Source organism: Pinus tabuliformis, chromosome 2_2 (genome assembly GCF_031772625.1).
Source record: "Pinus tabuliformis cultivar Carrire ecotype Pingquan chromosome 2_2, CPIR1, whole genome shotgun sequence".
Lineage (NCBI taxonomy): Eukaryota > Viridiplantae > Streptophyta > Pinopsida > Pinales > Pinaceae > Pinus > Pinus tabuliformis.
The window spans coordinates 1048373302-1048396713 of record NC_142300.1 but is presented as its reverse complement, the minus strand read 5'-3'; the positions used below and the strand labels follow the sequence as shown (position 1 = coordinate 1048396713).

The 23412-nt window shown below is 33.2% G+C and overlaps 1 protein-coding gene across 1 annotated transcript; it reads right to left on the bottom strand.

Annotated features, from left to right (window-relative positions):
* Nucleotides 1-14952: 14952 nt before the first annotated feature.
* LOC149196967 (uncharacterized) lies at nucleotides 14953-16909 on the bottom strand. Its single transcript, XM_089403812.1, has 2 exons — nucleotides 16020-16909; nucleotides 14953-15610 (listed from the first exon to the last, which is right to left on the bottom strand). Exons 1-2 carry the CDS (start codon nucleotides 16390-16392, stop codon nucleotides 15510-15512), a joined length of 474 nt encoding a protein of 157 aa, XP_089259938.1. The 5' UTR covers nucleotides 16393-16909; the 3' UTR covers nucleotides 14953-15509.
* Nucleotides 16910-23412: the final 6503 nt, after the last annotated feature.

The window sequence follows — 23412 nt, the reverse complement described above, 5'->3', positions numbered from 1 at the left end:
CCTCTAAAGGGATTAATAGCGATACATAGTCAACAAATTAATATTAGTAGCATTGTACTTAAATGTTGACTATGGTTTGTAACGACAAATAAAATCAAATCTTATGGTAACAATTGAAAGGTTTTAAACCGAGGCCACCTCACCATAATCCCCCCTTGATCCTATGTGTGAAGGATGAACAGAAATAGAACGATGATGTGATGCTTAGCCATATGTTTACTCTGCCTATCATGCCCACCACTAATTGGGTGAAACGGCTCCTCCACACAAGCTTGATGCAAATATATCTCCAGATAGATCACACGGAAACAACCCCACACTTGATCCCAATGCAAATGGGTGTTCTATCTTTCACATGTCATTCCTAGTTTTGATGCCCTCTTGGGGACAATATAGATATGAAATAATCAACTAGCAAGATAACCATAGCCCAATGTCGGCATAACCAAGCATCACATGAGAAGAATTATAGTTGAGTGTTCCAACAACCTTTATAGAAAACATGCTCTACATTTACATTTAACTCCGAGGGTCATTCCCATATTTCTAGTAAAAGTGTGTAAAAAATATAGACCTTCTTGCAATAATAATGGTTCCTTATTCACTCTATTCTACAATGGTTGTAAAACTGGTGTAAGGTAGATCATATTTCTTATGTAAATTCCCTTCACCTCCATATTTGTGACTTCGCTATAAACATCTTCATAAGATGCCAAAGTTTCACCTTTTATCTGCCTAACTTTTTGTCAACTTATGAACTCTTTAAATTTAATGACTCGACAGGCCTTACAGGATTCGAAGGTAAACCCATAAAAATTCTCGAGCAAGTAATATCAAAAAACATAATTGGATACCTTTAGTTGATTTCTCTAGTTTGGAATCTCATGATACTGTGGAATTAATAAAAATTTTAAGAGCTTCCTCTTCATAATCATGTTGACGATATCCTACAATCAATGCATTGCAAGACACTTCATCTACTTGGGGCAGCGTCTCCAAAACCTGGTGTGCATATTCTAAGTTATAACATCTACTGTAGGATCTTCACATGTTAAACTTATGGAAATAAACCCCCAAATATAGCATTTGACCAATAAATATTTCCTGGCCTCTGGAAATATTTCCATGTCCATAAAGCATTCCTGGCTTTCTTTTTAAAGAAATCTATACCTTTGACATGCATTCTAGAAGCCGTTTTTTGTGATCAACAAATATTGTTTGTTTTTAAAAAGCTCGTTCTTTGCTACCATCCATGCTATATGAGGTCAATCATTTAGATAACTTCCAATTATCTTAATAACAAGTAGTATTTATTTGCATTCCTTTATTCCTTAAATGCCTAAATGCAGAAAAGGAACACATCACCTAACTCTCTCATAAGTGGCAAGTCAAATTGCTTTCCATTCCCTGGATCAAATTTTAACCTATAAAATTTGATTAAAATATTTAGATTCATCTGGGGACAATGTTTCACTTGTGAATCACTAAGAACAATATAGAAAGTTCCTGGGCATGGAGTGAAAATTATAAACCTACCCGCAAACATGTTTAAAAGCTCTTAAGTTTTGAAATATCTTCGAACAACTTATTTCCTAGACAACAAATTTTTATTTATAAACTGCGAAACTGAAATAAAAACTTTTAGAAACTGAGAAGCAAATTCTAACTGTTAAGATTATTTATGTACAAATCCATTTATAAACTAGTCAACTGATTTCCTTCAAGTAAGATCAGAGTTCCATTGGCACCAATTTAGCATCTGGCTACTTGCTCTTATTTCATCTCCTTCTTGAGATTTTTAGATTTGAGCTTTATATCAATTGGTTTATTTTCTCTATATAAGAAAAGGGCTTTTGCTTCAGAGATGTAGTTGCATAACTCTTGGTCCAGTTTATCACATGTTTCTGTTGAAGCCAAATTAGTCTAAAATAAAAAATTTGGAGAATATGGCACATGTTCTTGCTCGACAATTTGTTGTTGTGATAAAGTGGTTTTATTGTTGTCCACAAAAACTCCTGTACAAACTGAGCATGTCGAATCAACCTATGAAACATGATTCTCAAGAAAACCCATATTAAATTCATCCACCTCTTCATAACTAGAAAAATTATCTACTATGTATATCATTTCATATTCATGTTGAAACACACAAGAACCTTGATCTAATGTGTGTTGTTGATACTATTTATCTTTCTCTTCTGTATCCAACTTAATAGGAAAATTCTGGCCTGGAAGTTTCCCACAAGGCCAAAAGATATTCTCAATTTCTTGGGCATCAATAAGCATCTGCTTCGGGGTTTTAGGTCTCCATTCCCTGAGATAAAATGCTAGATTAGGATGAAGGGATGCTGAATAATATACCATGGCAGTAGCCTCAAGAGGATGAATTTCCTTGGGCATGCTAAAGTAAACTTTTTGAAATCTTCTTTTTGATTTACTAAGAGTTTCATTGTTCTTCCTCTATATTGCATACAATTCTGAAAAATATTTCTCATAATATTTGTATTCACCCCCAATATCTCAGAAAAATATTCATAAATTTTTGCCAAATCAATCGAATATGCTTTTAAATGTTGAAACCACTACTGAGCATCTCCTTTTAAAGAGTGATAAAATAATCTTAAAGCCCCATCCTCATGAGTAATATTAAACATGTCCAGAAAGCATTCAAATTCCAACAAATGTTGCTTTGTTGTAACATTGTCTTCCCCATTGAATCGAGGCAAATATTTAAAAGATTTTTGAGGGTAGTCATGAATGATTGCGGGTGAATTCAGGGGTTTAAAAATTTCCCCATTTTTGAACTTAATAATAGTGGGTTGATTGCAAGGTGAAGTTATCACTGACAAGAGGATGAATGAGTCTTTCTAGTTACAGGTTGACCAGACTGGTTATTTTCACGAGGGATTGTAATGTAAATATGATCTTGAAATTTTGATTCTGAGGAAGGAATGGAATCAAGATTTATAATACAGGAAGATGACGAACTTTATTGTTTAAAGGAAAAATACACAGTTGAGGGTTTGAACCAGTTGGAATACACAAGACGTTAAATGATCCTCTCGACATTTCTAGGAAAATAGATAACAAAACTAATAAAAAAAATAAGAATTCTTTAAAATATTTCAACATCTAATACTTGGTCTTTCCATGCCGCTTCTTCATTTTCCGTCAATAAAATTTACGCTTCAATAAAATATTTTCTAGTAGAGTTGCCAGATGAATGATAAACACCTGGAAGTTTCAATATCTAACTCTGGTTCTTCGTCAATAAATAGATCTTCACACTCTTAAGGAAAATTAACTTTGTTTCTCCATTCCCTAACAACAACATAAAAAATATGTTATAACCCCAAAGACAATTCTTGGCTGTGAGGGAACCAATGCCCATGACATCCACAAAACCGATAAAAAATTTTATAAATATTTTCCCAGAGTCAAAACACCTTTGAGTATATTGCCAGCTTCATCTCAAAAACAAACTCAATGGATGAGAATAACCTCTACTTTAATGACTGCAGATTCAAAACTTTATAATGGAAAAGAAAATAGTTTGGTACATAACTTATCACATTGAGCCAAAATAAAATCCAATGCTTACACCATGAGAAAAATGGTGATTGAAACAGTGCAAAAAGAGAAAATGAAATTGTTAAGACCATGGAACCCTTTAAGACTTTCTTTGAATGAACCCATATATTGCTAGCTATGTATCGTAAAATAAATAAATTTATATATTTAAGAAAAATCTGTTACATCATATATCAACTTCACAGGGAAAGAATCGTCAATAAAAAGACAAAACATAATACAATACATCAAAAATAAAAAAATAAAATCACATTGGTCTTCTTTTATTAATCTTCAAAAAAATTCCAAATTACATTTTTTTGCCCGAAATTCTTCGACCCTTAGCAAAGATTGCTTTTCCTTTTTTATTATTTTCTCTTCACTAGCTATTTTATAAAAACTGTTTAGTTTTGATAAAATAAAAATTAGAAATATTAATTCAATAATATATATAATATTAAATAAAATGTATTCTTTTATGAAATAAAGCTTGAACTCATTTAATATAAAGTTACATAATATAGTTTGGGTTTTTGACTCAAAATCAAATTATATAATAAAAAAATTTATATTAAAAAAGAGTGGTTTATCGGAAGTGGAGGACTCAGGAATACACAAGTAAAAGAAATTCCAAAAATTTTGTAGAAACAGTGTTTGAATCATGTTTTTATGATGGTGTTATAAAACCAGCTCAAGAAAAGATAGATCAACGCCTTAGAATTCAGCCTCTTCGAGGGGGAAACCTCCTTTACATTACATAAATGAACAATTCTTGGATGATACAAATGAAAAGACCTCCTTTCTATATATAGGAGTCTAAGGGGTCATAACATAATCAGAGCCGACATAACAATAATAATGTAAGGGCACAATAATAACAATAGTAGGCTTCTATGGGGCACAATAGTAACAATATGGGCACTACATGGGTACATCAATATAATAAGTGGGTTGTACTAATAACAATAAGGGGTTACACTAGTAGTATAGGGGCCTAACATGCCCCTCTCCTTCAAAAAGCGTTGTCCTCAACGCTTGAGTAGTTCTTGATGCTTCTATATGAAATTCTTGTCCTGCCATGTGGAATCTTCAGTGGGTAAGTTCTTCCACTTGATGAGATACTTTGAAATTGATCGATTTCGTGGCTGTCGGATTCTTGTTTCTATGACTGCTCCAGGTTCCAATATGATTTTTCGTTCCTCTTCAATTTCTGGCAATATTGTTTGAATTGGGATCTTTTGCAACTTTTGAATAAGCGGCCATTCTTCTTCATCCTTCTTCCATTCATCCCTTGCTTTGTTTATCCAATCTGGTTGGATAGTAGAAATAGCACAAAACAATGCTTCCACATCCTCATCCTTGAAGAGTCTTCCCATTCGGTAAGGTTGCCATTTTTTAAGTGCATGTAGTATTGCCAACATTTCCTTCTCATAAATAGCTTGCTTGAGATGTAGCGGTAAAGATAACCAATCACCTACATCAAAACATTTTTTACTACGATGTTGATCTACCTGTTGTTTCATTTGATTTTGCACCGAAGTGGCGTTATCCTTTAAAAGTTGGAGAACTTGTTGTTGATGCCCGATGTGATCTTTCACTGCTTGAACCATTTTCTTCTTGATACGTCGTTCTATCTCTAGAGGTTGAGGAGTGGTAATTTCTTCCAATCCTTTACAAGATATGGTCGGATTCATTTCTTGATGCTCGATGTGATCTTTCACTTCTTGAACATTTTTCTTCTTGATATGTCCTTCTATCTTGATAGTTTGAGGGGTGGTAATTTCGAACAATGAATTACAAGATATGGTTGGATTCATTTCTTCTTTCTCAATGTGATATTTCACTTCTTGCACCTTTTTCTTCTTGATATGTCCTTCTATCTTGAGAGTTTGAGGAGTGGTAATTCTTGCCAATGCTTTACAAGATATGGTCTGATTCGTTTCTTCTTTCTTTGGGGTGGGGTCCTGGCGTATATCTTCTTCTTTTGATGTTTCTTGATCCTTTTCTTCCTCCTCTTCATATTCTATGTAAAATAATTTCTTCTCAGCACACTTATGACCTTTAGTGCATTTTCTATCACAATTGTAACAAAGCCATTTTTCTCTTTTTTCTTCCAATTGTTGTGGTGTAACCCTTGTAGGTTGTGGAAGGCTAGGAGAAACAACACTTCCATCTTTATAGTTGTGAGGGGTACGCTTCCTGGTTTCCATAATGTTGCTTTCCACTATGTCACAAAGCCCTTTTACTCTTTCCAATTGTTGTGGTGTTGCTCTAAAGAAGGTGTTGCTCTTTGTATCCTCATAATGTGCTATCATTTCCTCTGTGAAAATTGACCACGTAACAAGTTGTTTACGAGAACAAAGCCCTTTGTACCATAAAAATTGATCTGGTTCTAAATATGAAGATGCAATACATACCTTTTGTAACAGTTTTACACCATCTAGATCAAAATATTGCTCCATCTGAAGTATCCAATTTACCGAATCCTTGCCATCAAACTTCCTCATCTTTCTTTTTCTTTATTTTAGGAGCTCGACCTTGAAACGACTGTAACTCTGTACTTTTTGATCTTTAAGTTCTGAAATTGCAACCTGTAGTAGCCTTCTGTGTCCTCTTTCCAATGCCACTAGTCTGATCCAAATTGGATTCTCCAAGAAAGAGTTATGCACAATCTCCCACAGTGACCTGATTATAGACTAGTTCAGTAGAGCGAACTTTTACGACATGCCACGAGTCACTGTTTCTACCTTTGGATCTGAAAAACACCCACAAGAAACTACAGTCCGTCCTCTTTCTGTACCTTCGTACGAAACTTCAATCCGATCCCCAGAGAGAAAGTTATGACGATTTTCCCCAGGTCACCTATTTTGAATGTAATTCAGGAGTCTGCAAAAAGACCAACTTCCTCAGATCATATCTCCACAAATATCGCGTGAAAAGATCTGAAATTTGGACCCAAGGTTCAGCGCGATTTCTTCTCAAATGGGTTTTTTTTTGTGACTTTTGAAACGTCACAGAAAAAAAGTTATAGCGAAAATGCCACGATGACCTGTTTGGAGCAGCGAAACCCTAGAATCCAAAGCTCTGATACCAAATGTTATGAAACCAGCTCAAGAAAAGATAGAAAAGATAGATCAACGCCTTAGAATTCAGCCTCTTCGAGGGGGCAACCTCCTTTACATTACATAAATGAACAATTCTTGGATGATACAAATGAAAAGACCTCCTTTCTATATATAGGAGTCTAAGGGGTCATAACAAAATCAGAGCCGACATAACAATAATAATGTAAGGGCACAATAATAACAATAGTAGGCTTCTATGGGGCACAATAGTAACAATATGGGCACTACATGGGTACATCAATATAATAAGTGGGTTGTACTAATAACAATAAGGGGTTACACTAGTAGTATAGGGGCCTAACAGATGGAAATAGATTCAGCACCATCAAAAATGTCTAAATCACTCAAAATTTTGAAATTTAATAACTATAATTTAAATTTACAAAAATATTTACAAAATTTTAACAAAATATAACCCGAATTTCCAAAACTTCTGGGAAAAAAACAATCTGGTTAGACTACTACTGTTAAAAATGGAGCAGATTTGGGCCCGACATTCATCACTTCTACATCAGAGCTGAGGTTGTCGATGTACAGGCCTTAGTTGTTCTTGGATGGTACATGGGTCTCATCCTTTGTCGCTATGCACCCATTATCAACCACTTGTGGTTTTTGAAAACTGTAAACCACCCCCGACACCCCTTCTGGCAGTTTCTGGAATGGCAAGCAATAGATCCCATGCTATTGGGTCATTAATGCTTACCCCCATCTTATGCCATCGTATGCGGCACCATACCCTTCCCCCATGGTATCACCATGGGAATCCTCCTGCAGTAAATGCAATGGTGCGAATTGATCTGATGTACCGATACGACCGAGATTTCCGGCTTACCCCAATAGATTTGCGGCTTGCCATGCATGATACCTATTCCTTAGTTTTAAATTGAGCGCGGGAAAATGAAATTTTGAAAAATAACAGCGCGTTCTTCAAAAACAATACAATAAACAGTATGCTTTTGTTTCTTTTCTGTGTTTGTTTCCACATCTCGTTATGGCAGCGGATAATTTTAGAGTACTCTGTAAATACATAGAATGGTGCTCTGTAAATTCATAGAATTTCGCTGTTGATTCACGGATATCCAGGCGTTTTCGAATTACTGCATCTCAGACACCAGGCTTCTATTTCTCTGAACGAAGTTCCATGCTTGAATCCCACTCAAGCTTCCTCACAACACTTCATGACATCGGCCCTGTGTAAGCTACCAACGCGTGGAGTGAACTTCATATTGCAAAACATAAAGAGCATGCCAGGCCTCAACATGCTTGGAATCGTCATGGCTCGCATAGACATGGCTGTGGGAGGGGTGGCAGCTCCACACATCCATCCCAAAGCCACTAAAATTGTGTACCTGTTGCAAGGTCCCTTCGCATGTGTTTTTAATCAACTGCCTGTATATTCAGTTCCGTGTTTGTTGCAACTTTGTGGCTCAATGGTCCATGTGGGTAGCTTTTTGTGGCATGGTAAGTTTTGGATTTCTGGAAAATAATAAGCAGCTGGAAATTTACATGGAGTAAAACCTTAGTTTGGCAGACAGCCGAAGGTAATAATAGATTACATTTTAGCTATTGATTTTCGTCCATAGGTTGTTTTTGTTTATGACATTTGTGCATTAGATTACAAACTGAAAAGGGAAAAATTTTAATGCAATATGACCATTTTAAGATGGAGAGTATCAGTGTCTTGTCTTCTCAATTTCTTCACGAGTGAGAGAATTTTCTCCTTATGAACAAATTTATAATGGTCTAAAAATATATATTTTTATTTTTATAATAAGGCTATCACTCAATACAATCTACATCATAAAACAAAAAATAATATTCACTCACTTTTAACTCATTAATATCTATACTTACAGATCCAGTCTCAGGAAGAATCAAAAGGATTAGAGGGAAAAAGAAGAATGGCTAATTTGAGTTTCCTTAGAAAGATTCTTCCAAAAAATATTTAAAATAGTTTGCATATTGAGTTTAAAGAAAATTATAAATTATATATAAAAAATGGTGTATATTGAGTTTAAAGCAAATTATGTCTCTCTTTTTTTTGTTTGTTTTGACCAGAATTTAGAATTGTTGCAAAATAAATTTAAATTTAAAAGTTTTTTCAAAGATTTGAAACATTAGTTATGGTGGTCAAGAATATATTTGATTTGAGATATTACAATATAGTAACAATTATTTTTTCTGAGGAATTGTGATAAGTATTTATGGTTATATAATTATTTGGAATTAAGAAAAGTCCATGTCTTTCCAAGTTTTAATGAGCAAGTGTAAGTGAAAAATAGATACTTATCACAATTGATCAGTAAAAAACAAGTATTTATGATTTTGATTGTATTGTGTGTTCGCCACAACTGCCAAAAGTAAAATTATTTTTTTTATAGAAAAATATAATATATATAACAAATAACTTATAAAAAAGAAAATACCTACAACATAGGTAGGTAGACCTTAGTATATCTTATCGTATCGAAGAGTAACACAAGTAAGAAATAGTGAGAATCCAATTTATAAAGCTCTAAGTCTACACAACCATTTGTTCATGCACACAAACCAAACCAACAAACATAAATGGATCTAGCTTTTAAAAAGTGGGAGTTGCAGAGGCTAAAGGCTAAGGAAGGAAACACGTGGAAGCACATCTCGGAGCTCTTAAATTAATTTTGGTAACTCCTTTATAAGTTGGGCTTTATGTTTTTTTTTTTTTTTAGATTATATGGAAGACTTCAATATAAAATTGCAATTCAAAAAGTGCATGAGACAAGAAAATCCTATTGTGGCTATATTGAAACATTGAAGCCTTTCAAATGGTTTTGGATTAATCTAGATATTTGTATCCATTCCATTAAAAAAAACCAAACATGTTTATAAATATATTAATGCATGTATACTATGATGTTAGGATTTTTTCAACTGATGTTAGGATTTTGTCAACCATTTTTATAGTTTGGCTTTTAATAAAAATGTTTCTTGTTTTTCTTTTGGATAGAAAATATTTTATAATTAAATAAAACAAATGCATAAGTTAATTAAATAGGTTAACATTGGTGTAATATTATTTTTAAATTTTATAAATTAAAATTAAATAATAATATTTAATTTTTTATTCTTAAAAATGATCGGTTATTAAATATATTTTATAAAGTTTTAAAATTTAATATATAATTATTATAGTTGAATTTTTAAAATTTAATTTCTATTTGAATTTTGAAATTTTCAAAATGGAAATTATATCTATTATTAAAAAAATAAATTAATTTTTTTGTAAGAACAAATAAAAAGGTGAACTTTGACTAGAACATATTAAAAATGATAATTTAATTTTAAAGGATGAAAAAGATATACATATTTTATTTTTTTGAAATTTTTAATGATATATTTTTAATCATTTTTTTTAAATTAATTATATATATTTTTAATTTATACAAAATTAAATTAATAATAGTAATTTTTTTTTGTAACTAAACTGAGGCTAGTTGGGATCAACTTGCTTATTGGTTGGAAGAAGACCCATCCACCCAACATGTGGTGCTTATCACCACGATTATAAGGGACTGGGTAGAAAGTGTTCCGTTTTTTTACTAAGCTTCAATGGGTGTCAAGTTTTTTGTAAGAGCGCACCTAGATTAAAAAGTAAAAGACAAGACAAAAAGTTGAAAACTATTTTCTTTCCTACCCTACCTAATTATTCATAAATTTATAACATTTAAAATGAAAACTATTTTCTCTCCACCATTACCTAGTTATTCATTATTTTATAATATTTTTCCACATAAATAGAAGAGTGGTAGCTATGCAAAGAAATAAAGTACTTGAATATTAAAACAATCACATCTTTAAAATTAAGATTAACTGAAGCATGAGAATGTTGTTGCCAAGCCTAAGAACACCTAGGATTTGGAAGTAAAGTTGTGATGATCTTGACAAATAGCTTAAAATCCTCTATAATCAATGCTCTAACATAGGTAATCACAGTTAATATTGTTAGTAAAATTTGATAGAATAATATATATATATATATATATATATATATATATTTTTAATTAATAAATTAAAAAAATTAAAAATTTATATAAAATTCCCTTAAAATATATATAAAAAAAAAAAAAATTCAAACATGTTCCCCTATTTTAAATGAAACTTGTATAAGAATTTTTAAAAATCTAAATTAAAACTTTCATAAAAGAGAAATAAATTTACATTAAAAATGAAACTTGTATAAGAATTTTTAAAAATCTAAATTAAAACTTTCATAAAAAAGAAATAAATTTACATTAAAACTCTCATAGAGGGAAAAATTTCAATTCATTTACAAAATATTAAATTTAAAAGAAAGGTATGAAACAAAATTTACAAGAAAAATTTTGTTATGTTATATTACCAAAAAAAATTAATTCTAATTTTTATAAAGAAAAATTCTTAGTATACTTTGAAAAAAAACATCTTGAAAATGTGTATATGAAATTTAAAGGAAATCTTTGAAAAACTTCACAGGAAAGGGAAAACCATATACATATAACATTTAAAGGAAATTTATGAAAACGATATTATTATATTGTAAGGAAAAAGAAAATTCTTCAAAATGTGTATAATGAGGAAAAAATTAATTATCAAGCTACCATATTTAAGAGATCGGTTTGAAGTTTGGAGAAAAATTAAATCAATTTAATGCATTGTCATTTTTTTGAAATTATATGAATATGTAATAATATGTAAATAATAAGAAGGGTAATTAGTCATCATCTTTAAACTATAATGTGTAATTTAAAACAATAATAACTAGCTATTGCACCAAATGTTGCAAAGGGAATGTCGTAAGGCAGTAGCCTAGGAAAGAGTAGCATTGATAGTGAAAATGTCAGGTCCAACATTTGGAGCAAAAATAAAGATGTGGTTAATAATCAAAACTGGTCCTTAAAAATTTTGGTAAAACTAAAACATAATTCCATGTATGGCACCCATGTTCTCATCTATGTGTTAAGTACCCACCCATATTCTCAACCTAGCTTGGAGGGGGAGAGAGGTCATACTGGTTAGTTATGAATTCTCTTTCATTGCAATATATCAATAGGTTGCAAACAAACAATTGGTGTAGATGATCCATGGGTTCATAACGGCCTCAATAATTCATTTAACCCATAATACTTTCCAATATTTATCTCAAGACCACCATCTCAATGATTAATTTAGCCCATAATACTTTCCAATATCTGTCTCAAGACCACCATCCGAGCTATAAAGATTTAAATGTTCATGTGTTACTTTGTTACTCATTGGAATATCAATTGCACCATAATATTATAATAATTTCCAATCTTTAATATTGTTATTAAATTTTATATATTTTCTAAAAATATTCTTCAACTAATTTTAAAAAAATGCATATAAACATATCATTTCATTATATACTATTTAAGCATATAAATAACATATAATTATCATGAAATGTGACAAGACATTAGTGTCTTTTCCATCAATAATCCCTCTTCGTAAATCTGCCTTCAAAGCTTGGCATTTAGCAGACATCACAGACAAGTCAACATCTCTTCCAGCTTCTCTCTACTATTCACAAAATTGTTTAAAAATATGCCCACTTAAATCCATGTTGTCGCAGTGATTTGATGTTGTCAGAAATTTCAAAAGAGCTCTCATACGCTTCCTTTTTTATCACATCCATGGAGGTGGTTTGCAATGATGTTAAGGAAGTTCCAAGTTTGTCATCAGTTGTGAAGGTGTATACCCCTCATTGCTTGCTGGTGGAGGATAAATTTGATGATGTTGAACAAAAGTAAGGATGTTTGGCCCACAATTTATTTAAGGACAATTTCAATTGCTACATTCATTGCTTGACCAACCACACCAGATTCAATTTCTCCATTTCATTATGTCAAAATGAGAAATGAAGGTTAAGAGTCTACTATCACCCCAGAAAGTTGGACTCCCATCATTAGCATATATTGTAGCCAAAGACAATCTTGGAAAATATCTGGAGTAGGAGAAGTGATCAGAGACCATGAAGGAGGTGGAGTCCCTCTGTAGCTATGGCTTGCCCAGGGAGTCCCTCTGTAGCTATGGCTTGCCCAGGGAGGCCTCTCTTCCTGTTCCACTGGTTCAAGCCATAGCTACAGAGGGACTCCACCTCCTTCATGGTCTCTGATCACTTCTCCTACTCCAGATATTTTCCAAGATTGTCTTTGGCTACAATATCATATTTATTATATTCTTAATTTTAGTCTTAAAATTTATGCATTCAATTTTATATATATTTTAATTATGATATTTATAAAATTTAAATTGTATTTATTTCTTAATAAATTTTTAAAATAATAATTTAAATTGATTTAAAAAATGAATTTATTGCATAAATTAGGATAACAATTAGATATACATAGAGAGAGAAATGATCATCAAATTTTAGAAGAAAAATAAAAATAAATTATTTCATTTTTATCTAAATATTGATATTTTATATTAATTAGCTTAGTCATATAAATTAAATGATAGATGAATTCCAATTCGCTTAAGATATTAATGCAACCAAAGAAAAAATTTGTGGAAATAAGGTTGGCAAGGACCAAAATCTTAGGATTGGACGTTAATCAACTACGTGGAAAAAAAACTAACCTTTTAATAAGTAAATCATTAGAGATCCTAATTTATAAAACACAAATAATTTAATAAAGTTAATCAGATACTTTCATTAAATTGTAAGGATAAAGATAATTATTTTTAATTAAATCTTAAATATACACTTAATATTTATATATATAAAAAAAAATTCTCACACCCTTATTCAATATAAATACACTTATATCTAACAACTTTTTTTTCAATATTAATATACTTATAGACATAAATAAAATTATTAAAAATAAACTTATAACATTAAATGTAATCTAAAAATAGAAAACAAAACTCCACAATATTACCAATTATAATATTTTATTCCAATTATAATTTTACAATAATTACCTACCATATTTTTAAATTTTTATTTATTTTTCTTTTATAATAATCACAGTTTTTTCTTTTTAATTTTGATACTTTATTTAATATTTTAAAAAATTGTTTTAATTATTTTATGCAAATTGCAATATTACCCTAAACCTAATATTTCATGTTCATATTAACATTTTCATTCATTTTATAATATTTATGGACATTATTTATATGTAAATCAAAATACTATACAGTATCGTTTTTTAGTACGAAAAAAACCAACCTTATATATTAGTAACTCAGAAATATGAATATAAATTAATGAAAATATAAAGTAAATGTAAATATATAATCAATTTTTAGTTTCATATGGGAGATCATGAAAACTTACCTAAAAAATTATAATGCTATCACACATGTATCCCATATTTATAAAACCAACCAAAAGATCTCATATTTATGAAACCAACCAAATTGTCAACTCCCTTATATAAATATATATTATTAAATAAAAAAATTCTAAAATCAATATCTTCTTGATATTTCCACCGGCAAAGAATCATGTCAAACCTATATTTATATGATGTCTTTTAACTTATTTATACAATCCCTTTTAACACATTATTATTAATTTAAAAAATCAATATTTTTTTATTTAATTTTTTTAGCCCGAATGTAATATTAAAAAAAATTGATTAGAATGTAAACAAATTATTATTAACCAATTTTTTTACAAGCGGAAAAGAAACTATATTTTTCTTTCAGGAGTATTTATATGAGAATATTTGATTACGGTCAAGTTTAGGTTATCGTAATAAAGATATTCTAAATAATTTTTATTACTTTTAAAGCAATAAAATAACTCATGTTCATTTACAAAACCTAGCGAAGCACCTTTTCAATTCGAAGAGATTTATCCGTGAAGTAAGTTGCTTGTTGGCCAAGATCGGCCTACTTGTAATTCGCGAATGCTTGCTAAATGGGTTTGTGATGGCAACCAATATACCGTACCAACCCATTGCACGAAACCAGTGATGTGCAGATGCCGTAACCATGGCATGAAATGGCTATGGTCATACATAAAAGGGCGTACTATAAAGCATTAATGGCTTGTCATAATTTTTTGCTGCGGAACCTGCCTAACTGGATTTTTATCTTTTAATGATGCGGTACCGGGTCGGCAGAGACCAAATAAAAGGGCGTACTATAAAGCATTAATGGCTTGTCATAATTTTTTGCTGCGGAACCTGCTTAACTGGATTTTATCTTTTAATGATGCGGTACCGGGTCGGCAGAGACAAAATAAACAATGGGACTGTTGCTTACCTACCACAAACTTGTACATTGCCATGTTTTCTACTTTAGTTGTTTTTCAGTGACCGTTATGCTTCAAGTTTCACCATCAACATTTTTCATTACTTTCACTTTCATACAACTGGAGAACATTAAACCGCTGAAAGATGTATAAACCCACTGAACAAGCAAGAGAATCAACCACACTCTTTCAAGGGTCACGTTTCCACGCGTTTTAGATGGGTCAGTAGAGTAAATAGCTTGCACCTTCGCGTTTTAGATGGATTACCATCTAACTGCCTTTTAGTATTATAATAACTGACCTGTGCATAAACAATCTTCTTACCATCTAGTTGTTATAGTATCATAACAACTGACCTGTGCAGGGAGCATTTTGCATATAAAGTTAATTCGCAGAAGCTTCAAATGAGGACGAGGAAGAGCAGGCAAATGTTGCTGATGTTGGATACAATGTCAATGGTGTTGATAGTGCTTCTGAGGAATCTAGTACATCTTTGCTCAGTTGTATGTATACCTCATTTTCTGGCAGACCATATATGTTTCCTCTTGAAGAACTTTGCAAATTCATCCGTGGACAGATTTTACTCTAAATCGAACTAATTTTCGTTGTGCAAGCCTATTATGTAGCTGCCATGAAAGCTTTTCAAAGCACATGTCAAAATACCCTGCATACCAATGAATTGCATTCAAAAAATTTATTACAGTGCAAATGTGGTAAGAAACATGAAACATTAATATAAAAGAGGTAATTAGATTTCTAAATGGTGAGAATATTGTTTATTAGAATAGAGGATAAAAATGATATGGATTTGAATATTAAAATTTCCTGGTTTGAAGTTCAGAACTTTCTACATCATTATCCATAGCTTTTACTACATTATTCAAAAAAATCCAAAATTTCCAACATGGATTGATTCAATTTACACTCGGCCCATATTCAGCTATTCTAAATAAATTGTCCTTATACAACTGCGAAAGGACACTTATTATTACTATATATCTACCAAACATGTAAAATAAAAATTGCATAACTAGCCTTCAACATTGTTCTGAGCAGCAGTCATTTCATCAAACCTTGAGTGTTCAAAACCGTTATGGAGAGATTGCGCTTCTTAGCCTGTGTCCCCTTCATCCTCAGACGGATTCTGCAAGCCTGAAGTTGCCTCCCTATACGCTTCGAATTCTTCAGATTCACCACCGATGGCCCCAATTTTCCTTGCGATGGAAAGACCCTTGCTTGGATGCTATGTTTGGACGGTTTCTGCATTTTAGAAGTGATGTGCAGATGCCCACCCAGAGTTCTCAATACTTCTAGAATGCAGAAACGTCCAAACATAGCTTCCAAGGCCCTCATTTTGTACTCCACGCTGAGGGTCGCAGTGGGGAAAGCCATATCATCTCGCTTGATCTTCATCTTGTTCATCAAAGGAAATTGTTTGAGGGACATATGCTTTCTTTTTTGTGTCTTTCAGGAATTCTGGAAGACAAAAATAAGCGTAGAGTAAGTTTCGGAAATTCCATATGTTCCAGGGTTCCAGAGTTCCTGAAAGACACAAAAAGGAAATTTGTGCTGTGCCACATTCGCGGCCTTTCACCGCCCACTGATTGTCCCCGTAGCCTCTGCTGCCCGTCATCACTCTCGGCATCTGCCTGGTTCTCATCACTCTCGTGGATCTCACCACTCTGGGCTGCCAACTCGTGGAACTGCAGGTCTTGAATTTTATGGAATTGGCCGCCGCCGCCGTCGACTTCGCCGCCCTCGCCGAATTCGCCGTCACCGGCGTCGCCGTCGCCGCCACCTTCACCGACGCCGCCACCGCCAACGCCTTCTTCGCCAACTCCTTGGCCGACGGCGCGTACGTCGCCCGCGCCGTCGCGTGCCGCCCTCGCCGTCGCGCGCCGCCCTGCTACAGTGCAAATATGGATGGGCGGACTGGAAACCTCTAGTAGCGAGATGCTCCGCGTCTTTCACACGCGAATCTCAGAGATGTTTCGAACGAAGTCAATGTTCAGAAAAACCGGAAGGCTCCCAACGCCAACTGGGGCGGCTTAGCTTGAATATTCGGGAAATTGGAGGAAGCCCGCACGAACTTTTCCACTCAGCAGGTATTCCACGTGTCAAGACGAAACCGACTCAGTTTCGAACTGTCCACGTGTCAAGTTGGACGGTTATTTCCACTGAGAAATCATTCCACGTGTCAAGGCGTAAGTGGTTCATTTAAAATAATACTTTTGACACACATTTTTTCATTGATATTAACTAAGAAATAAAAAACACGTCTCTCATGCAGGATAAGTGTGATCTTAAGATTTCCACTGAGAAAGTAGTCCACGTGTCAATGCATTAGTGGTTTATTTAAAATAATAATTTTAATAGATAGATATTTTCCATTGATATTAAGTAAATATCTTATATCATGGAGGGGATGGAAAGTGTTATCTTTAGATTGAGATTTTTGTAATCTATAATGAAGATAAATGTGTTTCGGATTAGATATATTTTCAAGATTGATTTTCAAAATTGAGTCGATATTTTGAACCAACTAATATGATTCAAGATAAAGTAAAAAATATCATACAATTTTTAAAAATAAATAATATAAATGTATTATTATCTAAGGTTAATAATAAATTTATAATATATAAATATAAATAAATAAATTATCATGGTAAATTCAAAAAGAATTACTAATCATTAAAATATAATATCACACAATTGCTTGACTTACCAAGTCAAGTTAAAAGAAATCATAATTAAATTTGCCAAACGCCTCAAGTCCCTATTTTTGGAGAAAAAGTCATAACTAATCCAATTACTTGGTATCTTAACACCTTCCCCAAAGGTCTACGTTTGATTTTTTCTTTGTGCCTCAAATATTATAATTTTATTAAACTAATTTATTATGCCTACTATAGTTTTCTTAATTGCCTCGATGCTTCACTATCCAACAAAAAAAATGGAGAGTGGCCTTTGAGTTGTTGTAAATATTCAAACTCAATAATTTTTTTCGTTACTTTATCCTTTTTGGGTTAAGTATATTAGTTTTATTTTATTATATTTAAAATATAATATATAAATTACAACAAAATCATAAAATTTAGGGTTAGTTTATGTGAGGGAAACAAAATTATTATGGGTAGTCAAGGACAAGTCTATAAGGTTTCTCTCTACAAAGATTTTACCAAAAAGTCAAATAGATTAACCTAATATGTGGGAGGGAAATCACATCATACCAAATCTTAGAAATGTAAAGTTGTAATATAAAAGTAAAATGGACCCAACATGATATAAAACATATTATAAAGTTTGCGGTATAAAATTGTATCAAAATTAAAAATTATAATTTATAAAAATTAAAGTCAATATCAAGTATTTTCAAAGGGTGTTTTTTGGTTGAGTGAATCATATTAGTTATTTATGTTTGAATGGTCAAATGAGAAACCTTTTTAGGTTTTCTTTGGAACTTAAGGTAGAGGGATTAAGGGATCTACAGTAATATGATTGGATGTATTTAATAATGTAACTAATAAATTGGAATTGACAAAGTAGAAGTGAGAGACAATCTATATATCTTTACACACAAATCAGTTAGAGCAGTCAGTGTGGTTGAGAAAGGTCTTCAACTAGCTCCAAGAGCAAAACCTAAACACAAAGCGAACAAACGTGATGTTCACAACATATAGGCTTTATAATAAACATCAAGGACTCATTAAATACATCAATAAGAAATCATAATCCAAGTCATTGCAACATAAGCATGAGAAACACACATATTAGACAATGATATGGATGAAACAACATTAGATCTATATATTCCTTCAATGAAGGAAGATTACAACCATAAGCAGTTGCAACATGACCTCCTCCAGCTCCTAGCTCATATCTCTCTCTCTCTCAAACAAAATCTTGGCAACATAACAGTACATGAATTTTGATCCCAATCTCAATGGCCTAGTCTCCAATATATGCAAGGGGAGGCTGAAAAGGCTACCAATTCTTCCTTTGGATCACTTTGGGCAAAAGCCATTAGAGTGGAAGATGTTTCCTTTGTTTTATTGATTTCTCTTGCTTTAGTATGCTTTGTTAGGATAGGCAACACCAATGAATGAGCTTGAGGCAATATTTTCCCACTTTTTTAGAGACCACTTGAGTAATTAATTGAGTTACTATGAGTCAACTCATGATTTTTGCTCGTGGTTATGTGAAAGGCAGGTAACACAGTCCTCATGAAGATACAGAGTGTTAAATGCTAGAGTAATTCATGTTATTGGTCCATGGCCAGTGTTAACATGCTCTGATATGGTCTTCTAGGGTGTGTTATAACTTCAAAAGGCCTGAAACAGGGGTGACATATTCCAGTCAAAATGATGATCTTCTCCTCTCAGTTGATGAGGAGGTATTTTCTCTTTTAACATATGCCCCCTACAGTGTGAGGTTAGAGAAGAAGGTGATGGTCAAAATACTTTATAACATAGTTGGTGAGAGAGAGTTTCAGAGTTTCAAAACATAAGGAGGCCTACAAAGAACAAACATATGTCAAAAATATATAATCATGTCCTGATTCGGGCATTCTAATGCTCAGTAGCTAAACAAAATGATGTTTGATGGATCTATGATAGATCATGTCCACTGATAAGCACAATGTAGATAAATGTCATAATGTAATCAATCTGAGAAGTTGTCTCCAAAAAATAAAAGTCACAACTTGGGAGAGGAAACAAGGTTGAGTGATGCAAGCCTCTACCCAAGGTCTTCGTCACCATCGTATAATAGCATAATTCTACACGTGAATAGATGATTTGATGTCAAACATGCGATAATTCGTCTTATTACCGGTCAATGATGAAAATTGTTAATAGACGTGAGGATGGCCACCGATAAGGATGATGATCTCCAAGATTAGCAGTACAATCTAACGAGTGTGAATAAAGGAGTTGATGTCGAACACTCATAAAATCATTCAAGTGGGAGCCAATAGTGAAAGCCCCCAATCAAACGCACGGAAACCTACCACTAAGGACTGCAAGATCTAGGGTACTGTGAATATGTTTCTCAATCCACTTCCCAAATAATGTGTTGAAGTCGATAGGAAGGGATTTGTCAAAGGTAGGAAATAAGGAGTCATACATCAATTAACATGAAACAAGACAAAATGATTGATTTTGAAGATAGTGTAGAACAATAGGATGAACTAACTCAAGGTAATATGACACATGATCAAATTGTTGATAAAGGTAACAGAGAGTGGGTGATCCCTTGAACAATAAAAGGTACGACGCCAAAAAGACTAGGCAGCTTAGACTCAAGAACACTAGCAGGAGTAGGACAAGAAGATGCAGGAACATCAGGGTATCAAGGAAAGACTCATAATATGGTAGGGTTCTTAGAGAAGATGGAAAAAAGAGGAATATAATGGGAAAAGTGCCATCTTCAAGGGATGGACAATACACTGCTACCAAAAAATCTGTCAAATATGGATATAGTAACCATTGTTTCTTCCTTTTTTCCCAATCTTCTTAGATTCAACGAGTCCATAAAGGGTAAACTCGGCAGTCTTTTCACGTTTAAAGTTTGAAAGGAGCTTAAAGATGACTCCAAGGGGGTATCTTTGTCATGGTTGATGACCAGGTACGATAAAGGGTTAATAATATACCCGACACAGTTCCTTTTCTGTAGTTAGTCCATTGAGTCTGGATAAAGTGATTAACCCATGCTTAATAGACACCCACCTCATTTTGTTATGAGTATGGGGGGAACAAAGTAAAATTGATATTCTTCATAAAGTTTGAAACAATTAAGATGAAGAAAACTCGTGGTATCTTTTTCAGTTTAGGGAGCGAGAAAAAGACAGAAAAAGAATGGCTCAAATCTTCTTCGTAGGAGTTTTACGAGCTTGAAGAAGGTAACTCGAGGCTTTTTCAATTTCATAGGTGAGAAAAAGTCTCTAAAAATAAAGCTCGCTTAGGGTCTATAATGGTCAATTCTACAAAAAATCACTTAAAATTGCATTAGAACATGTAAAACATATTGCAACATAGTTTTTGGGATTGATTCTTAGAAAAATAAGGAAAATTTGCTTAAACATGATAAAACCTAGGGTTTAGGCATACCTCTAATGTCTATAAATAGGAGTTGAGCTCCTCATTTGCACGAGTTCAGTTGGTGAGAGCAATTTGGAGAGCAAAAAGAAGCAGATCTTCTGAAGCTAATTGCACACAATCCGAGCCACCATTTCGACTCCCGTCAGTTGCAAGTAAGAGTTAAAGCCTTGTCCTTTCATTTAATTCCTTTTATTTCAGTTTTTGTCAATGAAATTTGATCTTTAGGTGAGCCCTAATCGCTTGGTTGGGTAATGCGTTAGCCTAATTCAATTGAGTGCATTAACACGTGCTTCCCGAAAGGGAAGAAATAATTAACACACAGCTTGCATTAACGTGGACAAGGGAGGAGAAAAAATGATTTCTCAGTTTAGAAGCTCAACAAATGGGATGAGAACTGATCCAAGGGTTGAATTATGCAGGATAACTCTGAAGAAAAAAAATGATTTTTTGGAGAGAAAGAGTCCATGATCGGGAGGAATTGCAAATGTTGAATAATCTGGCATGCTTGGCAACATTGAGAAGATGTGGCTTGCTCAAATTTGCTTGCCTTGATCTAATGAAGGCCCAAGAAGAACCCTTGGCCAGGATCATCCAAATGTAGGATGAACACCAAGGGGTATTCAATATAGGGGACCGTGAGTTAAGAATTGAGAAAGATTACATCTAATTCCTCACTCATTGGTTTATCATGCAGAGGTGCAGCAGCAAACCTGACAGGAGGAAGGGTTGATCCCCACAACACGAGATATTTGATCGTTAGCGTTTGCACACCAGGTACATTGAAAATGAGCAACAGAATTTAAATTGAAAGGATAAGGGAAATACCATTAAGGTTGATCTTATAGATGATTTCTCGATACATCATCAACTAAAGCCAACACGTAGCAACTAAGGCCCAATTGTTGTTAGTGTTGGACTGCATACAACCACAAGTAGTTGACTAGTGTGAGAGTCTTCTCATATGGGTAAAAGCATAGTTGACAATGGTTTAGACTCGAGCCTAAAGAGAATCTGGGTATGGTACACTAATTATACCTTTCTTCCTAAAGAGAGTGCATATAATGAGGCCACGGGTGAGTTTGGTGGTAAAAGGTCCCAGGGAGCCAAGAATGGGAAGATGGTCTTCCTTGATGCCTCGAACAGGAGGTGGAACAATTACTCGATATTTCAGTTCAAACTTCTTTGATTGGTTGCAGACCCAAATCCCTATGATTGAAGACTTTATGTATGTCGAGATGAATTATGAAGGAGAACCAGAATCAGTTCCACCACTAGGTACTCAGTGGTAAGAATATAGTTCAGTGACAAAGTATTTTTAGCTTTTGAATTTTATGCAATTTTTTTGTGTGGATGCAACAAACTAACACGAGTTTTGGCATGATTCATATGTAGCATTTTCATCCTATAGGCATGCACTAACATGCTAGATGGGATGAGCAGTTACTTGAGGTTGAAGCAGCAGCTGGGGTTGTGGCAGTCGCTGAAGAGAGGACAATACAAAGAGTTTATGGGAGGTTATGAGGAACCTCGAGGGTCTCATGATGGATGTTCCACTTCTTCTCATGAGGGAGATACTGATCCATCTACAACAACATACAATGGGTGTGCCAAAGAGATTTCTTGTACCTCTTAGGAGGATAGCACGAGCCATAATATGTTATCGTGAGTAGCAGGATCAACAAGATTAACTCTTTGTAGTGTTAGCATGTCATGTCGGGCTCGATGAAGCCATTTTGTATAAAGAACCCAAGGTTTGGTGATTTTTGGATGTACTGAAACTTGATACTATATATATATATATATATATATATATATATATATATATATATATATATATTTATATATATTTATAATCTTTTTATGGTATATTTGATGTTTTTTATGTATTTTTCAAATCGAATATACACTTATGCTTGCAACTATAATAAATGTGATAGATGTCAATCTAATACATAATTTTCTAATGAATCAGCTAATGCATTAGATTCTCTTGGAACATGTTGATAAGTAATAAGCTCAAAATTTCATTCCAAAAGACGAACCCTTAAAAATTGATGCAACAATATTGGATTACAAATGTGATAATGATTATTCAAATGCATAACCACCATCTGGGAGTCTAACCTGACCACTAAGTTTGAAATGTGAAGAGAAATAGCCTTCGTAAGGAGTTCGATAACTGCAGTGTACTTGAAAACATTATCAATACCATGACCAAGAAAGAATCTGTCAGCACTAAGTAGATTTGGAGTAGGTGTATAGAGAACCCAGACAACTGATGCAATGTGTCGAGTATGACAACTGGCACCATTTTCATAACCAACATATGGTAAGAGTAATAGCGAAATATGTGTAAAAGATACAA